The sequence below is a fragment of the Vulpes lagopus genome, chromosome 23 (assembly GCF_018345385.1).
Source record: "Vulpes lagopus strain Blue_001 chromosome 23, ASM1834538v1, whole genome shotgun sequence".
Taxonomy (NCBI): Eukaryota; Metazoa; Chordata; class Mammalia; order Carnivora; family Canidae; genus Vulpes; species Vulpes lagopus.
In genome coordinates, this window is record NC_054846.1 from 58,029,822 (window position 1) to 58,049,440 (window position 19,619).

The 19,619-nt window shown below is 52.8% G+C and overlaps 2 protein-coding genes across 4 annotated transcripts in view; both read right to left on the reverse strand.

Annotated features, from left to right (window-relative positions):
* Positions 1 to 1,307: 1,307 nt before the first annotated feature.
* LSM10 (LSM10, U7 small nuclear RNA associated) lies at positions 1,308 to 3,859 on the reverse strand. 2 transcript variants are annotated; one of them, XM_041737780.1, is made up of 3 exons: positions 3,671 to 3,859; positions 1,882 to 1,986; positions 1,308 to 1,779 (listed from the first exon to the last, which is right to left on the reverse strand). In XM_041737780.1, exon 3 carries the CDS (start codon positions 1,753 to 1,755, stop codon positions 1,384 to 1,386), a length of 372 nt encoding a protein of 123 aa, XP_041593714.1. In that variant the 5' UTR covers positions 1,756 to 1,779; positions 1,882 to 1,986; positions 3,671 to 3,859; the 3' UTR covers positions 1,308 to 1,383. The 2 variants fall into 2 exon arrangements, with proteins under 2 accessions (XP_041593714.1, XP_041593713.1); XM_041737779.1 differs by lacking the exon at positions 1,882 to 1,986 and having other exon boundaries at positions 3,671 to 3,857.
* Positions 3,860 to 13,821: 9,962 nt separating this feature from the next.
* OSCP1 (organic solute carrier partner 1) overlaps positions 13,822 to 19,619 on the reverse strand; it is a 31,958-nt gene continuing 26,160 nt past the window's right edge. For both annotated transcript variants that reach the window (XM_041737770.1, XM_041737771.1), the window contains 6 exons: positions 19,050 to 19,153; positions 18,457 to 18,585; positions 17,369 to 17,438; positions 15,393 to 15,532; positions 14,366 to 14,429; positions 13,822 to 14,145 (listed from right to left, as the gene is read on the reverse strand). In XM_041737770.1, the coding sequence (XP_041593704.1) occupies positions 14,029 to 14,145; positions 14,366 to 14,429; positions 15,393 to 15,532; positions 17,369 to 17,438; positions 18,457 to 18,585; positions 19,050 to 19,153 (624 nt within the window). In that variant the 3' untranslated portion in view covers positions 13,822 to 14,028. The remainder of the gene's footprint in view (positions 14,146 to 14,365; positions 14,430 to 15,392; positions 15,533 to 17,368; positions 17,439 to 18,456; positions 18,586 to 19,049; positions 19,154 to 19,619) is intronic.

The following is a 19,619-nucleotide window of genomic DNA, read 5'->3' on the forward strand; positions in this document are numbered from 1 at the left end:
CAAGGACAACACTCGGACAAAGACCAGGAGGGAAGGTGACCTTTTGGGCAGCTGGTGCCCAAGCGGACAATCCTCTCAAGTCTCCCCGGAGAGGTGAAAGGCCTGCCTTACTCAGGACTCTAGGGCGGCAATTCTCAGGCTGGATTTCAGCTCGTTGGTCCTTGACCACCTCCTCTGCTAGACCGTAAGCCCCCCTCCGAAGGGACCAATCTAACTCGACAGCGTGTGCTCCGCAGGCCTGGCACAGGGCCACCAGGCCGCTGCTCTGTGGATGTTCGAAGAGGGCACAGCCGCTTTCGTTGAGATGGTTGTTGCCCAAGGCAGGACTCGTATGGCAGCAAGGCAGCGATGACAGGGACTTGAGTCCTACCCCCGAGAGCCCCTTCTCTGAGGACCCCCAAACTCCTCAGAACCAGAGCCAGGTTTCTGGCTGTTGGGTGGCCCCCTGGAGGGCCCAGGATCAGCTCAAGCTCTCTGGTTCCGGAAAGAGCAGGGAGGCGAGCAGCCTCTTCACCAGGGAATCTGAACAGAAGGGCCACTTCCCATCCGGCCAGACTGATGCACTCACCTACAATTCTCAAACTTTTGCTGCCTATTAGTATCACCTGAGAGACTTACGAGAATCCCAATGCCCAGGCGACACCCCATACCGATGAAATCTGAACGGCTGATGGCGGGGCAGGCAGACTGCAACGTGCGGCCAAGTCTGCGCACCACTGCGCTTCTGCGGAGGACCCACACGGAGCCCAGCACGCATCAGGGAAAGCATGAGGCATGGACTTGTTTGCATCCAAGTTTTATCAGAAAGCAAACACAATTGGAGACAGCACGACACTCCAGGGTGGCTTCAGTAGAGCACACTTAAAAAAATTTTTTTTTAAAGATTTTATTTATTTATTTAAGACGGAGAGAGAGACAGAGAGACAGAGAGAAAGGGTACACAGAGGGAGAGGGAGAAGCAGACTCCCAGATGAGCAGGGAGTCCCAATGTGAGGCTTGATCCCAGGACCCCGGGGATCATGACCTGAGCTGAAGGCAGACGCTCAACCAACTGAGCCACCCAGGCGCCCCACGCTGGATACACTTGATAATCCTCACTGGGAGAGGGCTGAAGACTATTTGGCAGAGTCCCTAAATCAGTAAATCAGATTCCGACGTAAACGATCAAGGCCACGGACAGGTAAGTAGGATCCCAGAGACAGTCTAGGAGATGGGACCCGGTGAAAGGCAGCTGTGACAGGGGGTGTCTGTGGGAGACACCGGTTTCTGGGCTGGCCCCGCTCACTCTCTCTCTGGGCTCAGAACAGGGAGGGTAGCAGGCAGTTGACTCAGTAGAACTCTGGGGAAACCTGTGCAGGGACAGGGGCTCGCTGGGGAAGAGGCTCATTTATACTTTTTGGAGGGAAATTCGCGCCGGCCTTGGCCCTTGCTGCCGAAGTTGCGCACCCGGTGGATGACCTGCAGCTGCTGCTCAATTGTCGCCGTGATGTTCACATCATCGGGGATGTGGACATAACGGACATTACGGCCCGTCACGAAGAGGTCGTCCAGCTCGACCTGGTGGCCCCAGCGGTCCGTGTAGGTGACGTTGGCCAGGCGGATGTTCATGAAGGCATCGACGTTGTCTATGCGGCCGCGGGCCACGCTCTCGTCCCGCAAGTCCACAGTGGTCACCTGGCCCTGAAGGCCCTGCAGCAGGATAATGAGGCTGTTCTCGGAGATGGTCCGCTCCTTCACGGAGTGGCTCACTGCCATTCTTCCACACCAAAGGGCCGGCAGCTGTGGGAGGAGGAGCACACAGACGGGGGCTGGAGCAGGTCGGGGGCAAGGGCCAAGTCACCTCCGCCAGGCTCTAGCACAGACTTCTCCAAGTCGGCCTACCTCCCCAGTTTCTGCGTCTGTAGAACACCCTTTGGTGCCAGCTGATTCGGGTACACATGGCACAGAATCCTTACGCTACGCGGCAAGGCAAGAATTATAGTCATTCTATAAATGAGGAAAACATGACCAAGAGATGTTAAGGGACTTGCCCATGGTCACACAGTTGACAAGTGGAGCTGCCGGGCTTCAAACCTACCGCTGCTACCCAACCCTCAACCCTCACTGCACAGTCAGAGTCACCTGGTGAGTTTCTACCGGCCGCCACCGCCACCCCCACCCCGCCCCAGAGGTTCTGATTCATTTGGTCAGGGGTGGGGCCCGGCTGCCTGACTTTCAGTTCCCCCAAGTAATTCTGATGTGTGTCCAAGTATGAGAACTGCCGCTCTACAGGGCGTAGCTTACACCCTGGCGACTCAAAGTCCGGTCCCAGGGGCAGCGCCTTCACCGGGGCACCTGTCAGGAATGCAGAATCTCGGCTCTCACCCTGCATGGGCCGCAGAATCTTGCACTTTATCGTGACCCCTGCATCAATCACTAGTTGCCCTCCGACCTTAGTGGGCCTTGGAATCACCGGAGCACCTGTCAAAGTGCAGGATGCTGGGCCTCCGACCCAGATGCAAACTTGGTAAGGGTGTGGTGGAGCCCAATCATGCTCGTCTCTAACGTGTTCTCTGTTAACACGGATACTGCTGGCCTAGGGCCCATGCTCCCAGGATGACTGGTTTACACCAGGCGGCTGTCATCCATGTAAGTGCAAATTCTGGTGAATTGAGAGAAACCCCCGTCACCACCCACCAGGGCAGCGTATCCAGCACACAGGTTTTGAGGGCAGAGAGAAATCGGTTGGACTCCTCACTCCACCCACAAAGTCGGCCAACTGCAGGACAGTTAGTTAACATCTCTGAACCGGTTTGCACGCACGGAGATCAAGAGAGTCTCCCCACACGCGATGCCCTCGCTTTCACTACCTCCCGGGGCTGCATCAAAACGACTGGTCCCCGAAGACCTCGCCCAGTCGCTGCGCAGGGCAGCGTGAAGCCTGGGGCACCGCAGGGATCTCACCCCCGCTTCGCCCGAAGGCGCACCGGCCGAGGTCCGGGTCAGGGTTGCCCGGTGGCTGCACAGGGGCCCACCCGGCTTGAGGCCAGGCTGTGCCCCACTCCCCAGGAGGGTGGCCTGGGCGAGCTGCTCAGCTCCCTCAAGCCACGGGGAGGGGGAGGACCCCGTGCTCCCAGGGCGGTGGGGGTGGACGCGGGGAGATGAGGAGGGGGAGGCCCCCGTGCTCCGGGGGGTGGGGTGGGGCGGGGAGGGGGAGGCCCCGGTGCTGGGGGGGGGGGGGGGCGGGAAGGGGGAGGCCCCGGTGCTCCCGGGGGGTGGGGCGGGGAGGGGGAGGCCCCCGTGCTCCGGGGGGTGGGGTGGGGCGGGGAGGGGGAGGCCCCGGTGCTCCCGGGGGGGGGGGGGGGGGCGGGAAGGGGGAGGCCCCGGTGCTCCCGGGGGGGGGGGGGGGGCGGGGAGGGGGAGGCCCCCGTGCTCCGGGGGGTGGGGTGGGGCGGGGAGGGGGAGGCCCCGGTGCTCCCGGGGGGGGGGCGGGAAGGGGGAGGCCCCGGTGCTCCCGGGGGGGGGCGGGGAGGGGGAGGCCCCGGTGCTCCCGGGGGGTGGTGTGGGCGGGGAGGGGGAGGCCCCCGTGCTCCGGGGGGGTGGTGTGGGCGCGGGGAGACGGGCTTCCCCACACACCCGGCGCCCCGCGCGCGCCCCGCCGCTCTCCCGGACTCGGGGCTCCAGGACCCACCGGCACCGCAATCCCTCCGCTTCCCGGGCCGCCTCGCCGCCCGAGCTAGCAGCCGCCTGGCGAGGCCGCCAGCGGCTCGCCGCGGGCTCCGGAAGCCATGGCAACAGCTGCGCCGCGCAGGCCTCTCGGAGCACAGGGAGCGTGGCCGACGCAGGCCCGCGGCCGCCGCGGCGCGCCCGGAACTACAATCCCCAGAATGCCTCGCGGGCGGCGTGCTCACGCTCGGGCGACCGCGCGCCTGCGCCGTGCGCGGGTGGGGTGGGGAGTGGTCCGTCCTCCCGGAGCCTCCGCCGCCCTGCGCGGCCCCGCGGGCTCCCGACTCCCTGCGGCGGCCCAGGACGCTGGCTTCCGGATCTGGGGACCCGTACGTCTACTTGGGGGCGGGCGTCCGTGAGAAAACCAGCAGGAAAGTGAAGATACGTGAACAGTCCTTCGGAGCATTAAAATAGGGAGGTTAGGGGGCGTGACCCCTGAGGCCCGGGTCGAGTCCCGCGTCGGGCTCCCTGCATGGAGCCTGCTTCTCCCTTTGCCTGGGTCTCTGTATCTCTCATGAATAAATAAATAAAATCTTTAAAAAAATAAAATAGGGAGATGAGGGTGATGGGATGGGTGGCTTTTTATGGGATGACCAGGAGTGTCCTGAGGAGGTGACAGCTGAGCTGAGGTCGATGGCATGGAGACAACCTTGTGCAAACCAGGGGAGGAGCAGGTGATCAGAGGGGACGGGGTGTGCAAAGGCCCGGGTTGCACGTGCGCTCGCCCATCTCGGAAAGCGGAGAAGCCGATAAGCACGCTGGCAAGCCGGGAGGTGGGCGGGCAGGCGAGAGCCCGAGCACCTGCGGCCCCGCCAGCCCGGCTGCGGGCTTTGGATCTCCCGGTTAGGGACGCCGGGCCCGGCTGCGGATCTCCCTGCTAACGGACTTTCCACGGGTGACTCGTCTATTACTAGAAAAGTGCAAAGATGGGTTATTAAGGGGTGGGGGTGGGGAGAGGGTTGACGTCACCTGATTTACCTTTTTTTTTTTTTTTTTAAGATTTTAATTATTTATTCATTGGACATACACACAGAGAGGCAGAGGCCCAGGCAGAGGGAGGCTCCCGTGCAGGGAGCCCAACGCAGGGCTCGATCCCGTGTCTCCAGGGTCAGGACCTGAACCCAAGGCAGACGAACCACTGAGAACCACTGAGAACCACTGAGCCACCCCGGCATCCCCGATTTCCATTTTTCAAAGGTCACTCTACAGCCTTGGTGAAAGCCTCAATTTCCTGTTTTCGTTTTCTTTTCTTTTCTTTTTTTTTTTTTTTTAAAGGTAATGTCTGTCTCAGAGAATTGACCTTCATTCCTATGTGAAAGCACCTGGCTCCACAAAGAGGAAGGCTTGTTTCATTCCTTCACTCTCTCCTTCATTGATTTCCAGTTCCTCCAGGAGCCTTTACCTTTTCCAGAGGATCATAGTTGGTCTCTTCGCATCCTACAAATAGAAACTGCCTCTGTCCTCCCTGCAAGCTGCCCTTGTGGTTCTCCTTTTTCTGACTTCATATCTGTGCGAGGCTGGGTTTTCTTTTACTTCAACCAAAACAGTAGGTCACAAGGGCTGAATGCAGAAGCAGATATGATAATCTGGCTGACTTCCATTATGACAGGCATTACAGAGATTTGCAAAAACATAAAACAGTGTCACTCTTCTCATCAAATTTTTTCTTTTGGAAAAAAAAGTATTTTTAAAAGATTTTATTAAAAAAATAAAAGATTTTATTTATTTATTCATGAGAGACAGAGAGAGGCAGAGACACAGGCAGAGGGGAAAGCAGGCTCCATGCAGGGAGCTTGATGCGGGACTGGATCCTGGGTCTCCAGGACCATGCTCTGGGCTGAAGGCGGCGCTAAACTGCTGAGCTACCCAGGCTGCCCTGGAAAAAATATTTTTATATAAAAATATGTTAATGGGTCTATTATTGTTATTGTTATTTTATTTTTTCAGGATTTTATTTGAGAGAGCATGTGGGGGTAGAGGGACACAGGGAGAAGGAGACTCCCCACTGAGCAGGGAGCCCAATGTGGGGCTGGATCCCAGGACCCTGAGATCGTGACTTGAGCTGAAGGCAGATACTTAACTGATTAAGCCATCCAGGGGCCCCTATTGTTATCATTTAAAAATGAATTAATATTAAAATTTTATTTCAACTTAATATATGTGTGGGATATATATCATAACAAATGCTTTTTGGGTTTTTCTGTAATTTTCAAGAGTTTAAAGGATTTCTGAGATCAGAAAGTTTGAGAACTGTTAGTCTATCCTGAGGGCTCTCATCTACTCACCTCACTATAATCTGGCTTCTGCTCCCAACACCCCACTAACTTCTCTGGCAGGGGTAACTGATGGTCCTTGCTCATAAGGAAACCTCTCTCTCCCCTCAGTCCTTCATTATCCTTCTTAGTGCTTGACTATATTGACCATTTTCCTCCTTGGTAGTTTTTTTTTTTTCCCCTGGGGCATTGTATCATTTGGCTTCACAGATTTCTGATTGTGTCTTCATCTCCCTCCCTCTTTCTCTCTCTCAGCCCCATTTCATTCTCCTGCTCACTAACATGCGTGCCTTCTCTGGGGCTCTGTTCCCGGCCTCGAGCTCTACTTGGTCAAATCTCCACTGCCTGCTACTACATACTGAGCTCCATGTCTAACTTACCAGCCCAGACTGATCTATGGAACTCTGTTTTCCAACTCTCTGTTGCTTATTCCCACACGTCTTAGTGGTGCTTGAAAGTCAGCATGTCTACGAGGCAGATTAGGTCCTTCCCAAATTTGTCATTGCTCTAAATTTTCCCATTCTGTAGTTGCTACCATTTTTCAGCTACTCAAATAGGGCATCTTGAATAAGCATAGCTCTGATTGTTTCTTGATTCCCTACACCCGTCAGTCACGGAGCCCTGCAAATTCTTGGAAGAAGGGCCTCCCACCCTTCACTTGCCTTTTCTTTCTGACTGCCGCCAAACCAGTTGAGACCTTCTCTCAGTTGATTCATTATAAAAACCATATTACTGGTCTTTGTGTCTCACGATCCTTAGCCAACAGATTCAAAGTATAGTTATGATATTATTTACCTGCTAAGAAAACTTTTGATTCACAAGTAGAATAAAGGTTCCAGTGCTGACATTGATCTGATTCCAACTCACATTCCAGCTGGATCTCTTTCAGGTTCTCTACTCTTCCAACCAGCGTTTCTTAAATCATGGCATGGGAACAAGTTGCTTTAACGAAAGGCTTTGTTTCACAGAATCAAAAGTGGAGCTCGGAAATCTGCACATCCAATCATGAACGCTCAATTTTGAGATCCAGTGCCCTCCTCTCTAGTTAGACCTACCTGCTCAAAAACTCAGACAAGTCCCGCACTCTTGCCTCTGCCTTTGCTGTCTTGCTGCAAAGGCTTGGATCCTCTCTTGTTTATCTTTGGATGTTAAGTCCAATCCCTCTGTCAAAGCCTGCCTCAATTGCCATACCTTTCTGAAGTCTTCACTGATTATCCCATTTGGGAGGGATGTCTCTCCCTTAACCCCATAACATACTGCTCGCTGTATTTTTGCTTGTCCTCTGCAGATTCAGCATCCAGTGAGAGGGATCTGAATGAAGATGGTGGCAGTAGGAAGGGAAAGAAGGGCTGAATATTAAAAGAAGGAAACAAGCTAATCAGACTCCCTGAAGACTGATTAGATCTCGAGTTGGAATGGGAGGAGGAGGAATCAATGACTAACATTTTTTTTTTAAGGTTTATTTACTGGGGCAGCTGGGTGACTCAGTCGGTTGAGTGTCTGCCTTCGGCTCAGGTCATGATCCTGGGGTCCAGGCTCCCTGCTCAGTGGGGAGTCTGCTTCTCCCTTTTCCCTCTGTTGCTCCCCCTGCTTGTGCTCTCTCTCTCTCTCTCTCTCAAATAAATGGATAGATTTATTTATTCGAGAGAAAGAGTGTACACGCTCGAGGGCAGGGGCAGATGGAGAGGAAGAGAGAAAAACCTCAAGCAGATTCCGCACTGAGATCATGACCTGAGATGAAATCAAGAGTTAGATGCTTAACTGACTGAGCCACCCAGACATACCTAAAATAGTTTTTTAATTTTTTTTATTAAAAAAATTTTTTTTTATTTATTTATGATAGAGAGAGAGAGAGAGAGAGAGAGGCAGAGACACAGGCAGAGGGAGAAGCAGGCTCCATGCACCGGGAGCCCGATGTGGGATTCGATCCCGGGTCTCCAGGATCGTGCCCCGGGCCAAAGGCAGGCGCCAAACCGCTGCGCCACCCAGGGATCCCCTAAAATAGTTTTTTAAAAAAGATTTTACTTATCTGAGAGAGAGAGAGAGAAAGAGAGGGCAGAGAGAGGGAGAAGCAGGCGCCCCGCTGAGCAGAAAGCCCCTCGATCCCAGCCACTCAGATGCCCCAAGAATTTTTTTTAAGTTCATTTTTTTAGTAACATCTATACCCAGCGTGGGGCTCAAACTCACAACCCCCAGATCAAGAGTTGCATGCTCTTCTGACTGAGCCAGCCAGGAGCCCCTCAGTGATTTAAATTTTTTTAACTCTGGGTATTTAGAGAGATAGTGGAATGACCCTGTGGGGGATATCTCATTTTTTTTGGCTACTCAGCCACATTTGGGGAAGTCTGACATTCTATGCATTTCGGTGGGAAGTGGGGGTTCTGCTTTGGATGATTTAAGGGCCAGATATGATCTCTGATGCATGTCAGCTATGGCTGTGGGCTTGTGACCTAAACTCAGGCATTATCGGGCCCTAAATCCGGAGCAAGTGCCACAAACCAGCAGGGACTGTTTAGGCTCCATCCTGGTGTCTGCACCGCTGAGGCCTCATGGCTGGGGCTGCTGCTGGGGCTGGAGTCCTCTGCGGTGCTGTCAGCCTCCCTTGGCTCCTGGCTGTTCTCCCACATTTCCTGTCTTCCTGACAACTGTGAATTGCCTGAAGCCCTTTTAAGTAGATTTTCTCTAGTTAAGTAGCCAGAATTGGTTTCTTTCTTTTTTTTTTTTTTCCAACCAAAAACCTCACCTAGTACTGGGCCCACTTGAACTGTTTTGATTTCAGGAGCCTGGCATTTTCCTGGTCACTTTAGATGAGCGGTTATGGCTCAGTTTCCAATCGTCAGAGGATCACAGAATCCCAAGAGGGTAATTCCCAGGTCACTTGCTCCAACTCGGCAAACAGGGCCCAAGCCCCGCTCCAGTCACTTGCTCCCAGGCGTTTGACTCCATCGTTAGCATGTTTTTGGTGACTCTTACCCATTGCTTCTAGTTCCTTTCTATGGAAAACTATCCCAGTCTGCATTATATTTAAAGATTTCTGAGGGATCCCTGGGTGGCTCAGCAGTTTGGTGCCTGCCTTCAGCTCAGGGCTTGACCCTGGAGTCCCCGGATCAATTCCCGCATTGGGCTCCCTGCATGGAGTCTGTTTCTGTCTCCCTCTGTCTCTCTCCGTGTCTCTCATGAGTGAAAAATAAAATCTTTAAAAAAATTAAAAAAAATAATAAAGATTTCTTTATGTTAGAGAGACAGGGAGAGAGAGCATGCTTGAGCTGGGTGGGGGGCAGAGGGAGAGGGGAGGCAGCCTCCTTGCTGAGCACGGAGCCCCACTCAGGGCTCCATGTCATGACCCTGAGATCCCGACTGGAGCCGAAACCAGAAGTCAGATGTTAACTGACTGAGCCACCCAGGTGCCCCTGTGTTATATTTAATTTTAGAAGTTTAGGGCAGCTCGGGTGGCTCAGTAGTTTAGTGCCACCTTCGGCCCAGGGCGTGATCCTGGAGACCCAGGATTGAGTCCCACGTCAGGCTCCCTGCATGGAGCCTGCTTCTCCCTCTGCCTGTGTCTCTGCCTCTCTGTCTCTCTCATGAATAAATAAAATCTTAAAAAAAAAAAAAAAAAAAGAAGTTTAGCCTTTTGAAAGCGAAGAAAATGTACCAAATAAGTAAAAATGTTGTGGGTGTTGGACATGGAGTAATGAGGTGATGCAGGTGATCACAAGGAAACTGAGCCTGCAGTCCCGGTGAGGAGGGGCCATAGTAATAGTTGAAAAGAACAGTCTGTTGGGAAGAAAGTGATGCCAACACTTCTGGGTGCTACAGGGCGCATGAGGGCCTGTGGTCTGTGGGGAGAGAAGCCAGGGGCGAAATAGGGACCAGGTGGCAACTGACTGGCCATTTTTAAAAATATTTTATTTACTTGAGAGAGATTGAGAGAGAGTGAGCATGGGATGGGGGTGAAGGGAGAGGGGGAGCAGACTCCCTGCTGAGCGTGGAGCCTGCCCTGGGGCTCCAACCCAGGGCCCTGGGGTCGTGACCCGAGCCGCAGGCAGACGCCCAACCGATTGAGCCACCCAAGCCGCCCCTTGACAAGACTTCTAAAACTGGCTACAGCACCATCTGCACCACGCAGGGCACTTCTCAGTCAAGAGCCACTGAGGCAGGGAGGGGAGACGTGGTCAGAAGGGAGGAGGGGAGCCACCGTGGTCACGGGGGAGAGGGAGAGAGTTTTAGGCAGAAAATGGACTTAGGCCGGGCCAGGAGCTTTCCAAAGGCCCAGGGGCCTGGGGAGGAGAGCAGGCCTTTGCGTGGGGCCGAGTTGCACAGCCCGCACAGCCCACAGAGAAGGCAGCAGGGGCCTGCGTAGTGACTCTAGTGACCGGAGCTGGAGGAGGGGCTGGGGGCAGGCGGCCAGGAAGCCTACGGAGAGGAGCAAGGACGGCCTGTAGAAGCGGAGGCCCCAGCTGTGGGAGGAGTGGGTGGGCTGGGAGTTCGTCCTCCGCAGGTTGGGATTCAAGTCTCAGGTGCAGAAGGAAGGTGTGACGGAGGGGAGGAAGGGTACAGGTAAGCGGTGTGCTGAAGTGGGCAGGGGATGAGGGCAAGCACACGAAGAAGCTGTACCTGAAGCTGAGAGGTAGGTCTTCAGGACAGGACATCTAGGGGCAGTCCAGGTGGCTCAGCGGTTTGGTGCCGCCTTCGGCCCAGGGCATGATCCTGGAGACCCGGGATCAAGTCTCACGTCAGGCTCCCTGCATGGAGCCTGTTTCTCCCTCTGCCTGTGTCTCTGCCTGTCTCTCTCTCTCTGTCTCGCGTGAATAAATAAATAAGACCTTTAAAAAAAGAAAAAAAAAAAAGGACAGGACATCTAGGACGACCACCTGCTGCAGGTCGGGGGGTCCTTGGCTGACACCATGGCTCCCCCTTGAAGACCCGAGAAAACAATGGCCCCAAAGCTTCAAAAGGAAGTTAGAGAGCTTTATAAAGACAACCGAGGGCAGAGTGATCAGAGGCTAACGAGGGCAGAGTGATCAGAGGCTAACGTGGGCCTCTAGGATTTAGGAGTCCTGGGTCTGTGCTGGCGGTGTGGCTTCCTCGTGACTGATGCAGTTGGGGTTTCGTGGAATTTGGGGAACTGACAAAGGAGGTAATGCTGTTTGTGTCAGCAGAGGCACTGCTGGTAGTGCGTGTGTGCGTGTGCGTGAGTACTGGATGGGGTTGTTGATCAAATCATCCAGAGTAATTTCCGTTGGCGCTGGATTCCAAGGATTTTGACATTCACATTTGAAAAGGGGGAGTTCGGATCTGAGAACTCGCTTCACACCCAGTCACAAAGCTATTAGGGGAGGATCCAACTGTGATGGGGTTTCCTTAATGCAACCCCCCCTCCCAACACCTCCTCTAACCCCCTCTACCGCCAGCTGTCTAGGAATCCGGCCTGAAGAGCCAAGGCCTTGTTACCCAAGGCTCAACACAAAGGGAGTGAAGGTGAAGTAGAGGTTGTAGGAGTTTTCAGAGCTTAACTCGGGTCTTTAGGATGAGGTACTATGGCAAATCAGTATGTTTTCTGAAGTTTGCGCTTCTCTTTCTGTGGTTTCCCGTGGCTTCAGTTGGCCTCTGTCCTGGATAAGCCAGGGATAAGCCAGTACAAGTGGATGAGGGAGTGTGACCCTGTTTAGACCTGGGGATCTCCAGGACCTGGTTACCGCACTGGGGCGGGGGCGGAAAGTGAGTTCACCTTTAAGAATCGCTAGATACCTATGTGGACGAGGGTGGGAGTGGCTTTCCTCTTAAAACTGAGGGCTAAATACACTTTCCCCCCCTTTTCTTTTTCTCCTCCACTCTCACTTTTTATACCTTTCGTCTGGGAGCCACTAAAGAACTTCCATCCAGAAGACTTTTCTAGAACTTTGCCTCCCATAATCTGTAGGGCACGCTGACACTTTATGAACACAGTGGAACGTTTTGAAACTCAGTGGAGAAGACGTTAGTCAGTCCCAGGAGAGCTGGAAGACAGCCGATGTACCCCCAAAGCATGGAGTGGGGTGGTGGTGGCATGGGTATAAATCCCAGTTCTCAGCCCCCACTGGGGCAGGGCCTGCAAACTCAGTGTCGTATCCGGGTGAGCCGGCTCTGAGCCCATGAACTAGTTGTCGTTCTTCCAGACGAGGGAACTGAGGCTTGGGGAGAGTGACTGCCCTCAAGGCCGCGGGGTCCGGGCCCAGGGGCCTGACTCTGACACTGACGCGGCCTTCGTCCCCAGCCCACGTTCTTGCCAGAGCCACCCCCCCTTCTTCTGTTTTCCTCGCCTCCTCCTGCCTCCCCTCCTTTCTCTCCGTGCCCTCAACCACTGGGCAGGTACACTTGTTTTTCTCAATATGTGTGCAAGTCTAGAGACATGAAAGTCAAAGGTTGCTTCATCACAAGGCAGCCCTACGGGAGATCTGTATCTTGTTTGTTTACGGAGGGAACCGAGACATGTTTGAAATCATCCGCAGGGCTCTGGGATAGGCAAAGGGAGGAGGCTGCTTCTCGGCAGCTGGGGGCCCACGTCCAGGGCCCTAGGATGGGCTCGGAGCAGGCCGTGAGGTCTGGGTTTGCAGTGGCGCGGTGGGAGCTGACTTAGCACAGGACTGAGCCTTTCCCTTCATCTGTCACCCTTTCAGATCACCCCAGCTGGTGGCCAGATTGCTCACAGGAGACCAAGACAGAGGGCCCTTTGTAAGCTGTGAGAGGAGCACACCGCACCACGGGCCTCTCCTCTCCAAGAGACCTTCTGGGGGGTTCTGCGGGTGAGGAAATGACAAGTGACTTTCCTTGGTAGGAAGCAACATAAGTTCATCTGCTCATTTCTCTTTCCGCATCCAAATGCCCTGACTCGGGCAGGCTAAGGACGGCTTCCTTGGCCCTCGCCTTCCAGAACCATGTCTGCCACCACTCTTGCTGCCGTGTGAGGGGCCACAGTGGTTGCTGGGGTTGGCTCATTCTCGGGCAATGGCCAGCTCAGCTCCGTTTCTCTTGTGCCTTCTGCCACTCGGGATATTCCTTCCGTGGGACTCAGTGGACCTTGGCCTCTAGACGTTGGCCGGCTCTGAGCCTGCCAGTTACTCAGTCCATGGTGAGCACGTGGTGGGGGGCTAATGCTCCTTCCTGAAGTAATTAGGACAGCCCTGGCCTGAGATATTTTACGTGGATCTTAATTAGACGTGGCACCCTGCCAAGGGAAGTACCTCCTCTGGTTCGTGGAAGGGAAAGTGGCACACCACGCATGCCGCCTACGTATGCCCCTCGCTTAAGGCTCTGCCTGCCACTGAGGATGAAGTAGAGCTGGAGGAGGGTCTCTAGAGGCAGGAACTCTAAGTGGCAGAGGAAGACTCTGGGGGTGAGGAGTCTGTATCAAGCAAACTATTTCCTCGGTACACGTTTCCATGTGGGATAAGCGTGGGCTTATGGAACCACATATGGAACCAGCCAGAGGTGCAGAGGACGCCAGACCCCCCGCTTGCTCTGCGTGGAGCCCAGCTGCGTGTTCCGTGTCACGGCCTTGCTTGCTCCGCCCCTGCGGTTACAATTTCCAGGGTGCTAGGCCGAGGAGGACTGTCTGAACTGGGCCCCGACCACCTTCCCCACCTGTTTCAAACTCACTCACAGGGCCGCGTATATCCCAGGAAGCTCTGAAGTATCGTGATGATTCACAGACGGGCATCTGTGGGCTACATGTGTCTACAGGAAAGCTACAGGTGAAAGCAGCAATGAGGGCACCCCCTTAGTGACTCTGGGGCTTGAACCTGTGGCCCGGGAGGCCTTGGATGGTTGCCGTAAAGCCAGAAGAAAATGGAGAAGGTCCAGTTGAAAAGCTGAAAACATGTATATGTGTGCGCCTTCCAGACTGGAAGGAGCCTTGCGTGGTTCTTTACAACACAAACAGGAATGGGAGGTAACCACTCACTCAGTAGAAAACTAACATCAGCCTCGGTTTGCTGCCTGGGGCATCCCCGGGGTCCTTATGGGGCGGCCCACCCCACAGGGGCCGCGGGGTGGGGGTGCTCGGCCGGCACAGCTATAACTCATCCATCATGGCCAGCAAGTCATCCCCCTTGCTGGTGCTCGGCCTCGGCTGCTCGGTGACCTCAAACTCCCCCATGATGCGAGCCAGCTCCTTGTGCCTTTGCTGGTCCTGGTGGAGAAACGAGAGGGCAAGGCAGTGAAGGGGACAGGTGGGCACAGCTGCTTCTCCACGCAGGGGGTGTCGAAGGTTTGTCCCCCGCGGTGCCGCGTGTCAGAGCAGGGGCTCTGGGTACGGGCTGATTAGAGAGAAGGGGGGCCTGGGGAGTTCAAAGTTAGCAGATGAGGAGGGGACTGACACGTGGCTTGTGGGGTCACCCACCCGCACCCACCTGAGTAGCCTGTATGTTGATCACCTCGTAGGATAGCTCCTCCGGCCTGGTGAGCGCCGCTTGTCTGCAGGAGGCGGTAGAGAAACGGGTCGAAGGTCAGGGCTGTCTCCCTGCCAGCGTGGCAAGCTGGCACATCCAACAATTTGGAAGCCTACTTTTTGTGCCTCGCCTCCTGCCCCTTCCCTTCAGCTTTCTGTTCTCTCCCCAAGCAGCGCACCCTATGCTCCAGAAAGTCAAGTCCTTCTACGTCTCTGCACCTTTTCATGTAACTGCACTTGGCCAAGACTGTTTTTCCCCCTTCCTCTCCTTGGCAGCCTCCGAGACCAAGCCCAGATGCCAGCTGCCTCCATCTGCTGGTGCAAAGTCAATCCCCGCGTCCTCCGTTGGAGCATTTAGGACCCGGCACTGAAGGGACTTGTGTCCGTGTGCGTTCCCTGCCTCCTACCCTACGAGCTCCTGGGCACAGGCTCTAGGTCTTACCCTCCATCTCTGTGTCCCCAGCACTTACCATGGCACCTGTCGCACAGAAGTGCACAAAAGAAGTTAGTTCCATGGATACGGAAGCAGAAGGCGGCCCTCGCTGCAAATATTTGGTTGCAAGGAGGATCACAGGAGACCATGGTGTAAAAGTGCTCTACGAACCATCAGGCTCTGGACAAATCGGGGTGGATTACTCTCCCCATTGGTTTTGGGGGAAACTGGTTTATCCCAAAGTCATCATGCTCTGGCTTCCCTCTGGTTTCTTAACAGACTTTTCTCACTATGATTATCTTGACTTCTAATACTTTTTTGTTCAGCTCTGCTTTGCTAAAGTAAAACCCTAGAACTATCTCTTGAATGAACCCAGAAGGTTCAGGCCATTTAATACTGGTGGATTCCTCTTTAACTAGGTTATTGAATTTGCTGGGTTTTCCTCTGTGACCTTTACATCTATATAAGTGTTACTGGCTTATCACGGCCATTTTTGGGTTCTTTTCACGGTTAGGATTTTTACATATGCCTCGTAAGAAACAGGTTTAAAACGTACTCCTCCTCTTCATCGGTGGTGAAGAGATTCAACCGGAATCCTGGCTCGGGGCCACTGGCTTTCTTAATCTCCATCCCTCCCATCAGCCTGGCCAAGAGATTCAGCTCTTCCTTAGCAAGAGGGTTTGGAACAATGCTTTCCTGCAGAAACAATTTCAGGATTTTTAGCCAGGTGCAGGTGATCACATTTCCTGCTGAGACCCCAGAGCCCCAGGGTGGCATTGCAGAACAAGGCAAAAACAACAACCGTTTAAGTTCTCCCGGGCAGGACTGTGTCCAGATAAAAGTATTAGAAAACAGGCTTAACTCAAACAGAAACCATCCACAATCAGAAGCAGAAGGGCTCTTAGCAAACCCGAGATTCTCACACTTTCAGGATGAGTGGAGGGCCCCAGGCATCCCCATTCTCAGGAGAGCTTCCTCCTTGGAGGGGAACACTGCTTCCTCTTCCAGGAGTCTAGGTCCCCAGGCCACTGCAAGCAGCCTCAGCAAATGCCCCAGGGCCAGGGGCACAGCTTCCACAGGAGCTACCACACTGCCCTCAGGTGGTGCCTGTGGAGAACACACCGGGGAACCTGCCTCCCAGGGGTCTGGCTCCACTCAGCCTCCACTCCTCCCCTGGACCCCACCTCCAACCCAGCCGCCCCCTGCCCTCCCCTCCGCTCCTGCCATCTTGTTCGGTCACTCTGCCACCAGTTATCTTTTTTTTTTTAATTTAAAAAATTTTTTTATTTATTTATGATAGTCAGAGAGAGAGAGAGAGAGAGAGAGGCAGAGACACAGGCAGAGGGAGAAACAGGCTCCATGCACCGGGAGCCCAACATGGGATTCAATCCCAGGTCTCCAGGATCGCGCCCTGGGCCAAAGGCAGGCACTAAACTGCTGCGCCACCCAGGGATCCCTGCCACCAGTTATCTAAAGTAGAGTCCTTCTCTCCTTCCTTCCTCGCTTGGGATAAAAGCCCTCTGACACTTGCCTAAATGGCGAAGTCTAAATTGCTTAAGCTTCTTTGGAATCAGGCCCCAGGGTCCTGGTGTGGGCAAATCTGGCCACCGGGCCTCAGTGACTACGGTCTAGTGGTGTGGAGAGAAGCTGCCTCCCTGCTTCCCGCAAATGCCACCATGCTCTTCCATCCCTTGGTGCCTTTTGCTTCTACTGACGCTTGGGTCTGCGTGCCCACCTCTCCTTGTAAGCCAAGCTTTGTGTCCCTGGGTTCCCAGCCCATAGAAGTAGTTCGATCAACGTATGCCAAATCACTGAATATTTCCTGGTCTGTCCTATAGCTAGCTGCCACTAATTCTGTGTGAATTTAAAAGATGGAATTCAAAAAATAGAGATCCCCGGGTGGCTCAGCGGTTTAGTGCCTGCCTTTGGCCCAGGGTGTGATCCTGGAGTCCCGAGATCGAGTCCCACGTTGGGCTCCCTGCATGGAGCCTGCTTCTCCCTCTCCCTCTGCCTGTGTCTCTGCCTCTCTTTCTCTCTCTATGTCTATCATAAATAAATAAATAAATAAATAAATAAATAAATAAATAAATCTTTAAAAAATAAAAATAATAAATAAAAGATGGAATTCAGAGAATCTAAACCCCCCTTGTGACCTTAGCTAGCACGTCGTTGTTCGGGTAGCAGTGTAAAGGGATGCTGTAAGCATCACGATGCACAGGAGTCCTAGACTCAGCAACCGCAGGCCTAAGTGGCGCTGGCGCAGCGCTGTTTCACGTGTCCTGGTGTGAGGTTCCAGCTTAATTATGGTGGTTGAGCCAAGCCTAAAATTACCTAATTAGTCAGATCGCTGCAAGTCTTCATGAGAAACTACAATTAAAAACCTTTGTACTTGTAAGGCCGAACTAAGAAAATTGCAAACAATGAGGGAAGCGCTGGCTGGCTTTGAAGTCTAGAGTTTCCACCCTCCTCTCCATCTAGATTTCTGTGTCTAGAAATAAGCTCTGAAGATGCAGAAGGGAGGCAGAGGCTCACCTGTGTCCGTGAAGCCAAGTTTTTTGATGCTCCAGACATATGCGTTTCCACGGGCCGGTTAATGCTGTACCTGGTATCAATGGAAAACTGTGAAAACACCATCTAGGGGATCCCTGGGTGGCTCAGCGGTTTAGTGCCTGCCTTTGGCCCAGGGCGTGATCCTGGGGTTCTGGGATTGAGTCTGGAGTCGGGCTCCCTGCATGGGGCCTGCTTCTCCCTCTGCCTGTGTCTCTGCCTCTCTTTCTCTCTCTCTCTCATGAATAAATAAATAAAATCTTTAAAAATAAAATAAAATCCCAAAAAAGAAAAATCAGTAGTAGAAACATTAAAAAAAAAAAAAGAAAAGAAAAGAAAAGAAAAGAAAAGAAAACACTGTCTAGCCTTTTTACACACAGACTTCCTCTAACTCACAACTACAGCACCTAACTTTTATTCTGAGACGTTAAAAAGCATCCAGAAATGTGCTGGGAGTACAAAATTTAACTAAGTGAGTGTGAGCATTCAGATTTCACGTTTTCCCAAAGAAAAATACCTGTGAAGCTGTGTGGCAAAGGCTCTTCTCGCAAAGTAGTTACTGAAGAAACTGTGAGCGATGCGTGAAGGCCACGCCTTCCTGTGTCTCCACCGCGACAGAGCTTTCGGCTAGTTCTCGTCCATGGTTAGTTAAAATGATTTATCTTTTCAGCCTGGTCAGTTGCCTTATGTTTGGAAATCTTGGGGGCCCTTTGAAAATGTCAGGGCTCACTAGAAGCCCGGGTGGCTCAGCGGTTTAGCGCCACCTTCAGCCCAGGGCCTGATCCTGGGGACCGGGGGTCGAGTCCTGTGTTGGGCTCCATGCATGGAGCCTGCTTCTCCCTCTTCCTGTCTCTCTCTCTCTCTCTCTCTCTCTGTGTCTCATGAATAAATAAATAAAATCTTAAAAAAAAAAAAATAAAAGAAAATGTCAGGGCTCTGCATGCCTTCTACCTAAGGGGAAGTGATTCTCCTTGTCTGTAGAGGTTTCCATAGAGGAGGACGTCAAGCTGGTTTTTTAAATAAAGTGACCGCCCTTGGACTTGAATTCATTCAGAGACGGAGGATTTGCTTACATATTGGTTCCCAGTTTCAGGACTCGGTCTCCACAAAGCTCAAAAGAACCTTCTTTGGGGGCAGTGACATAGTGTCCACCGTGCTTGAATTCCACCTTCTTCACTTCTTTGCCTTTGTTGTTGAACATCCTAGAATACAAATATAACATGATGGGACGTTCTCCAAGCTCAGGGGAGTCCCGGAGGCTTCTTTATTCTTTGTACTAGGGGACAAAAAGGAATCCGTGCACTCCTTCAAGGTAAAGATGCTGGTTGAGGCAATAATAATAATAATAATAATAATAATAATAATAATATTTACTAACTACATGTTATGTGCCAGGCGCTGAATGAGCACTTCAGAGCATTAGTATCTTATTCATCCTCACAGCAGTCATTTAATAGATGAGGAAGAGAATCCTGAAGAACTGGGTGGTTGGCCTCAAGTGTCTGCTAAGCGGCACAGCTGGGATGAGAACCTGGCCTTCTAACTGCTGTGCTTTACTGAAGGAAGGTGGGGGGAACCCAGCAGTGCCACATTCTCTCTGGTGGCCCACGTGGTGGTTTCCTGGCACCCCCGAATGCTGGTCTGACAATTACAGTTGAGAATTCACCTGATGAGTCCAGGAACTTCAGTTCCCCAGGGAACAGGCCCAGACACCGGCAACACAAAGCGACCATTAGAATTCTGAACTCTGTCCTTTAGAAATATGGATACCTGGAAAAAATATATATACTTATTGTTATTTTTTGGGGGTATATTTTCCTAGACACAAGCACTCTGAGGATGGAAAATGTGTAATGGCTTCGGGATACTATCTAGTAAGTCTATCATAATGAGAGAGAAAGGGATGCCTGGGTGGCTCAACAGTTGAGCATCTGCCTTTGAATCAGGGCTTGACCCTGGGTCCTGGGATCGAGTCCCCACATCGGGCTCCCTGCATGGAGCCTGCTTCTCCCTCTGCCTGTGTCTCTGCCTCTCTGTGTGTCTCTCATAAATAAATAAATAAATAAATAAATAAACAAATAAATAAATTAAAAAATAAATCTTTAAAAAACAATGAGAGAAAGACTCAGCATAACTAGCCCAGCAGAGCTACAATGTTTACACAAACATACCTTCTTTTGAAGAAGCAAGCCTTCCAGGTGAACTGTATTACCCCCATTTACTTCTATCTATCTCT

Excerpts from the sequence above, each read along its gene's own strand:
- LSM10 (XM_041737780.1), bottom strand. The coding sequence starts at position 1,755 with ATGGCAGTGAGCCACTCCGTGAAGGAGCGGACCATCTCCGAGAACAGC.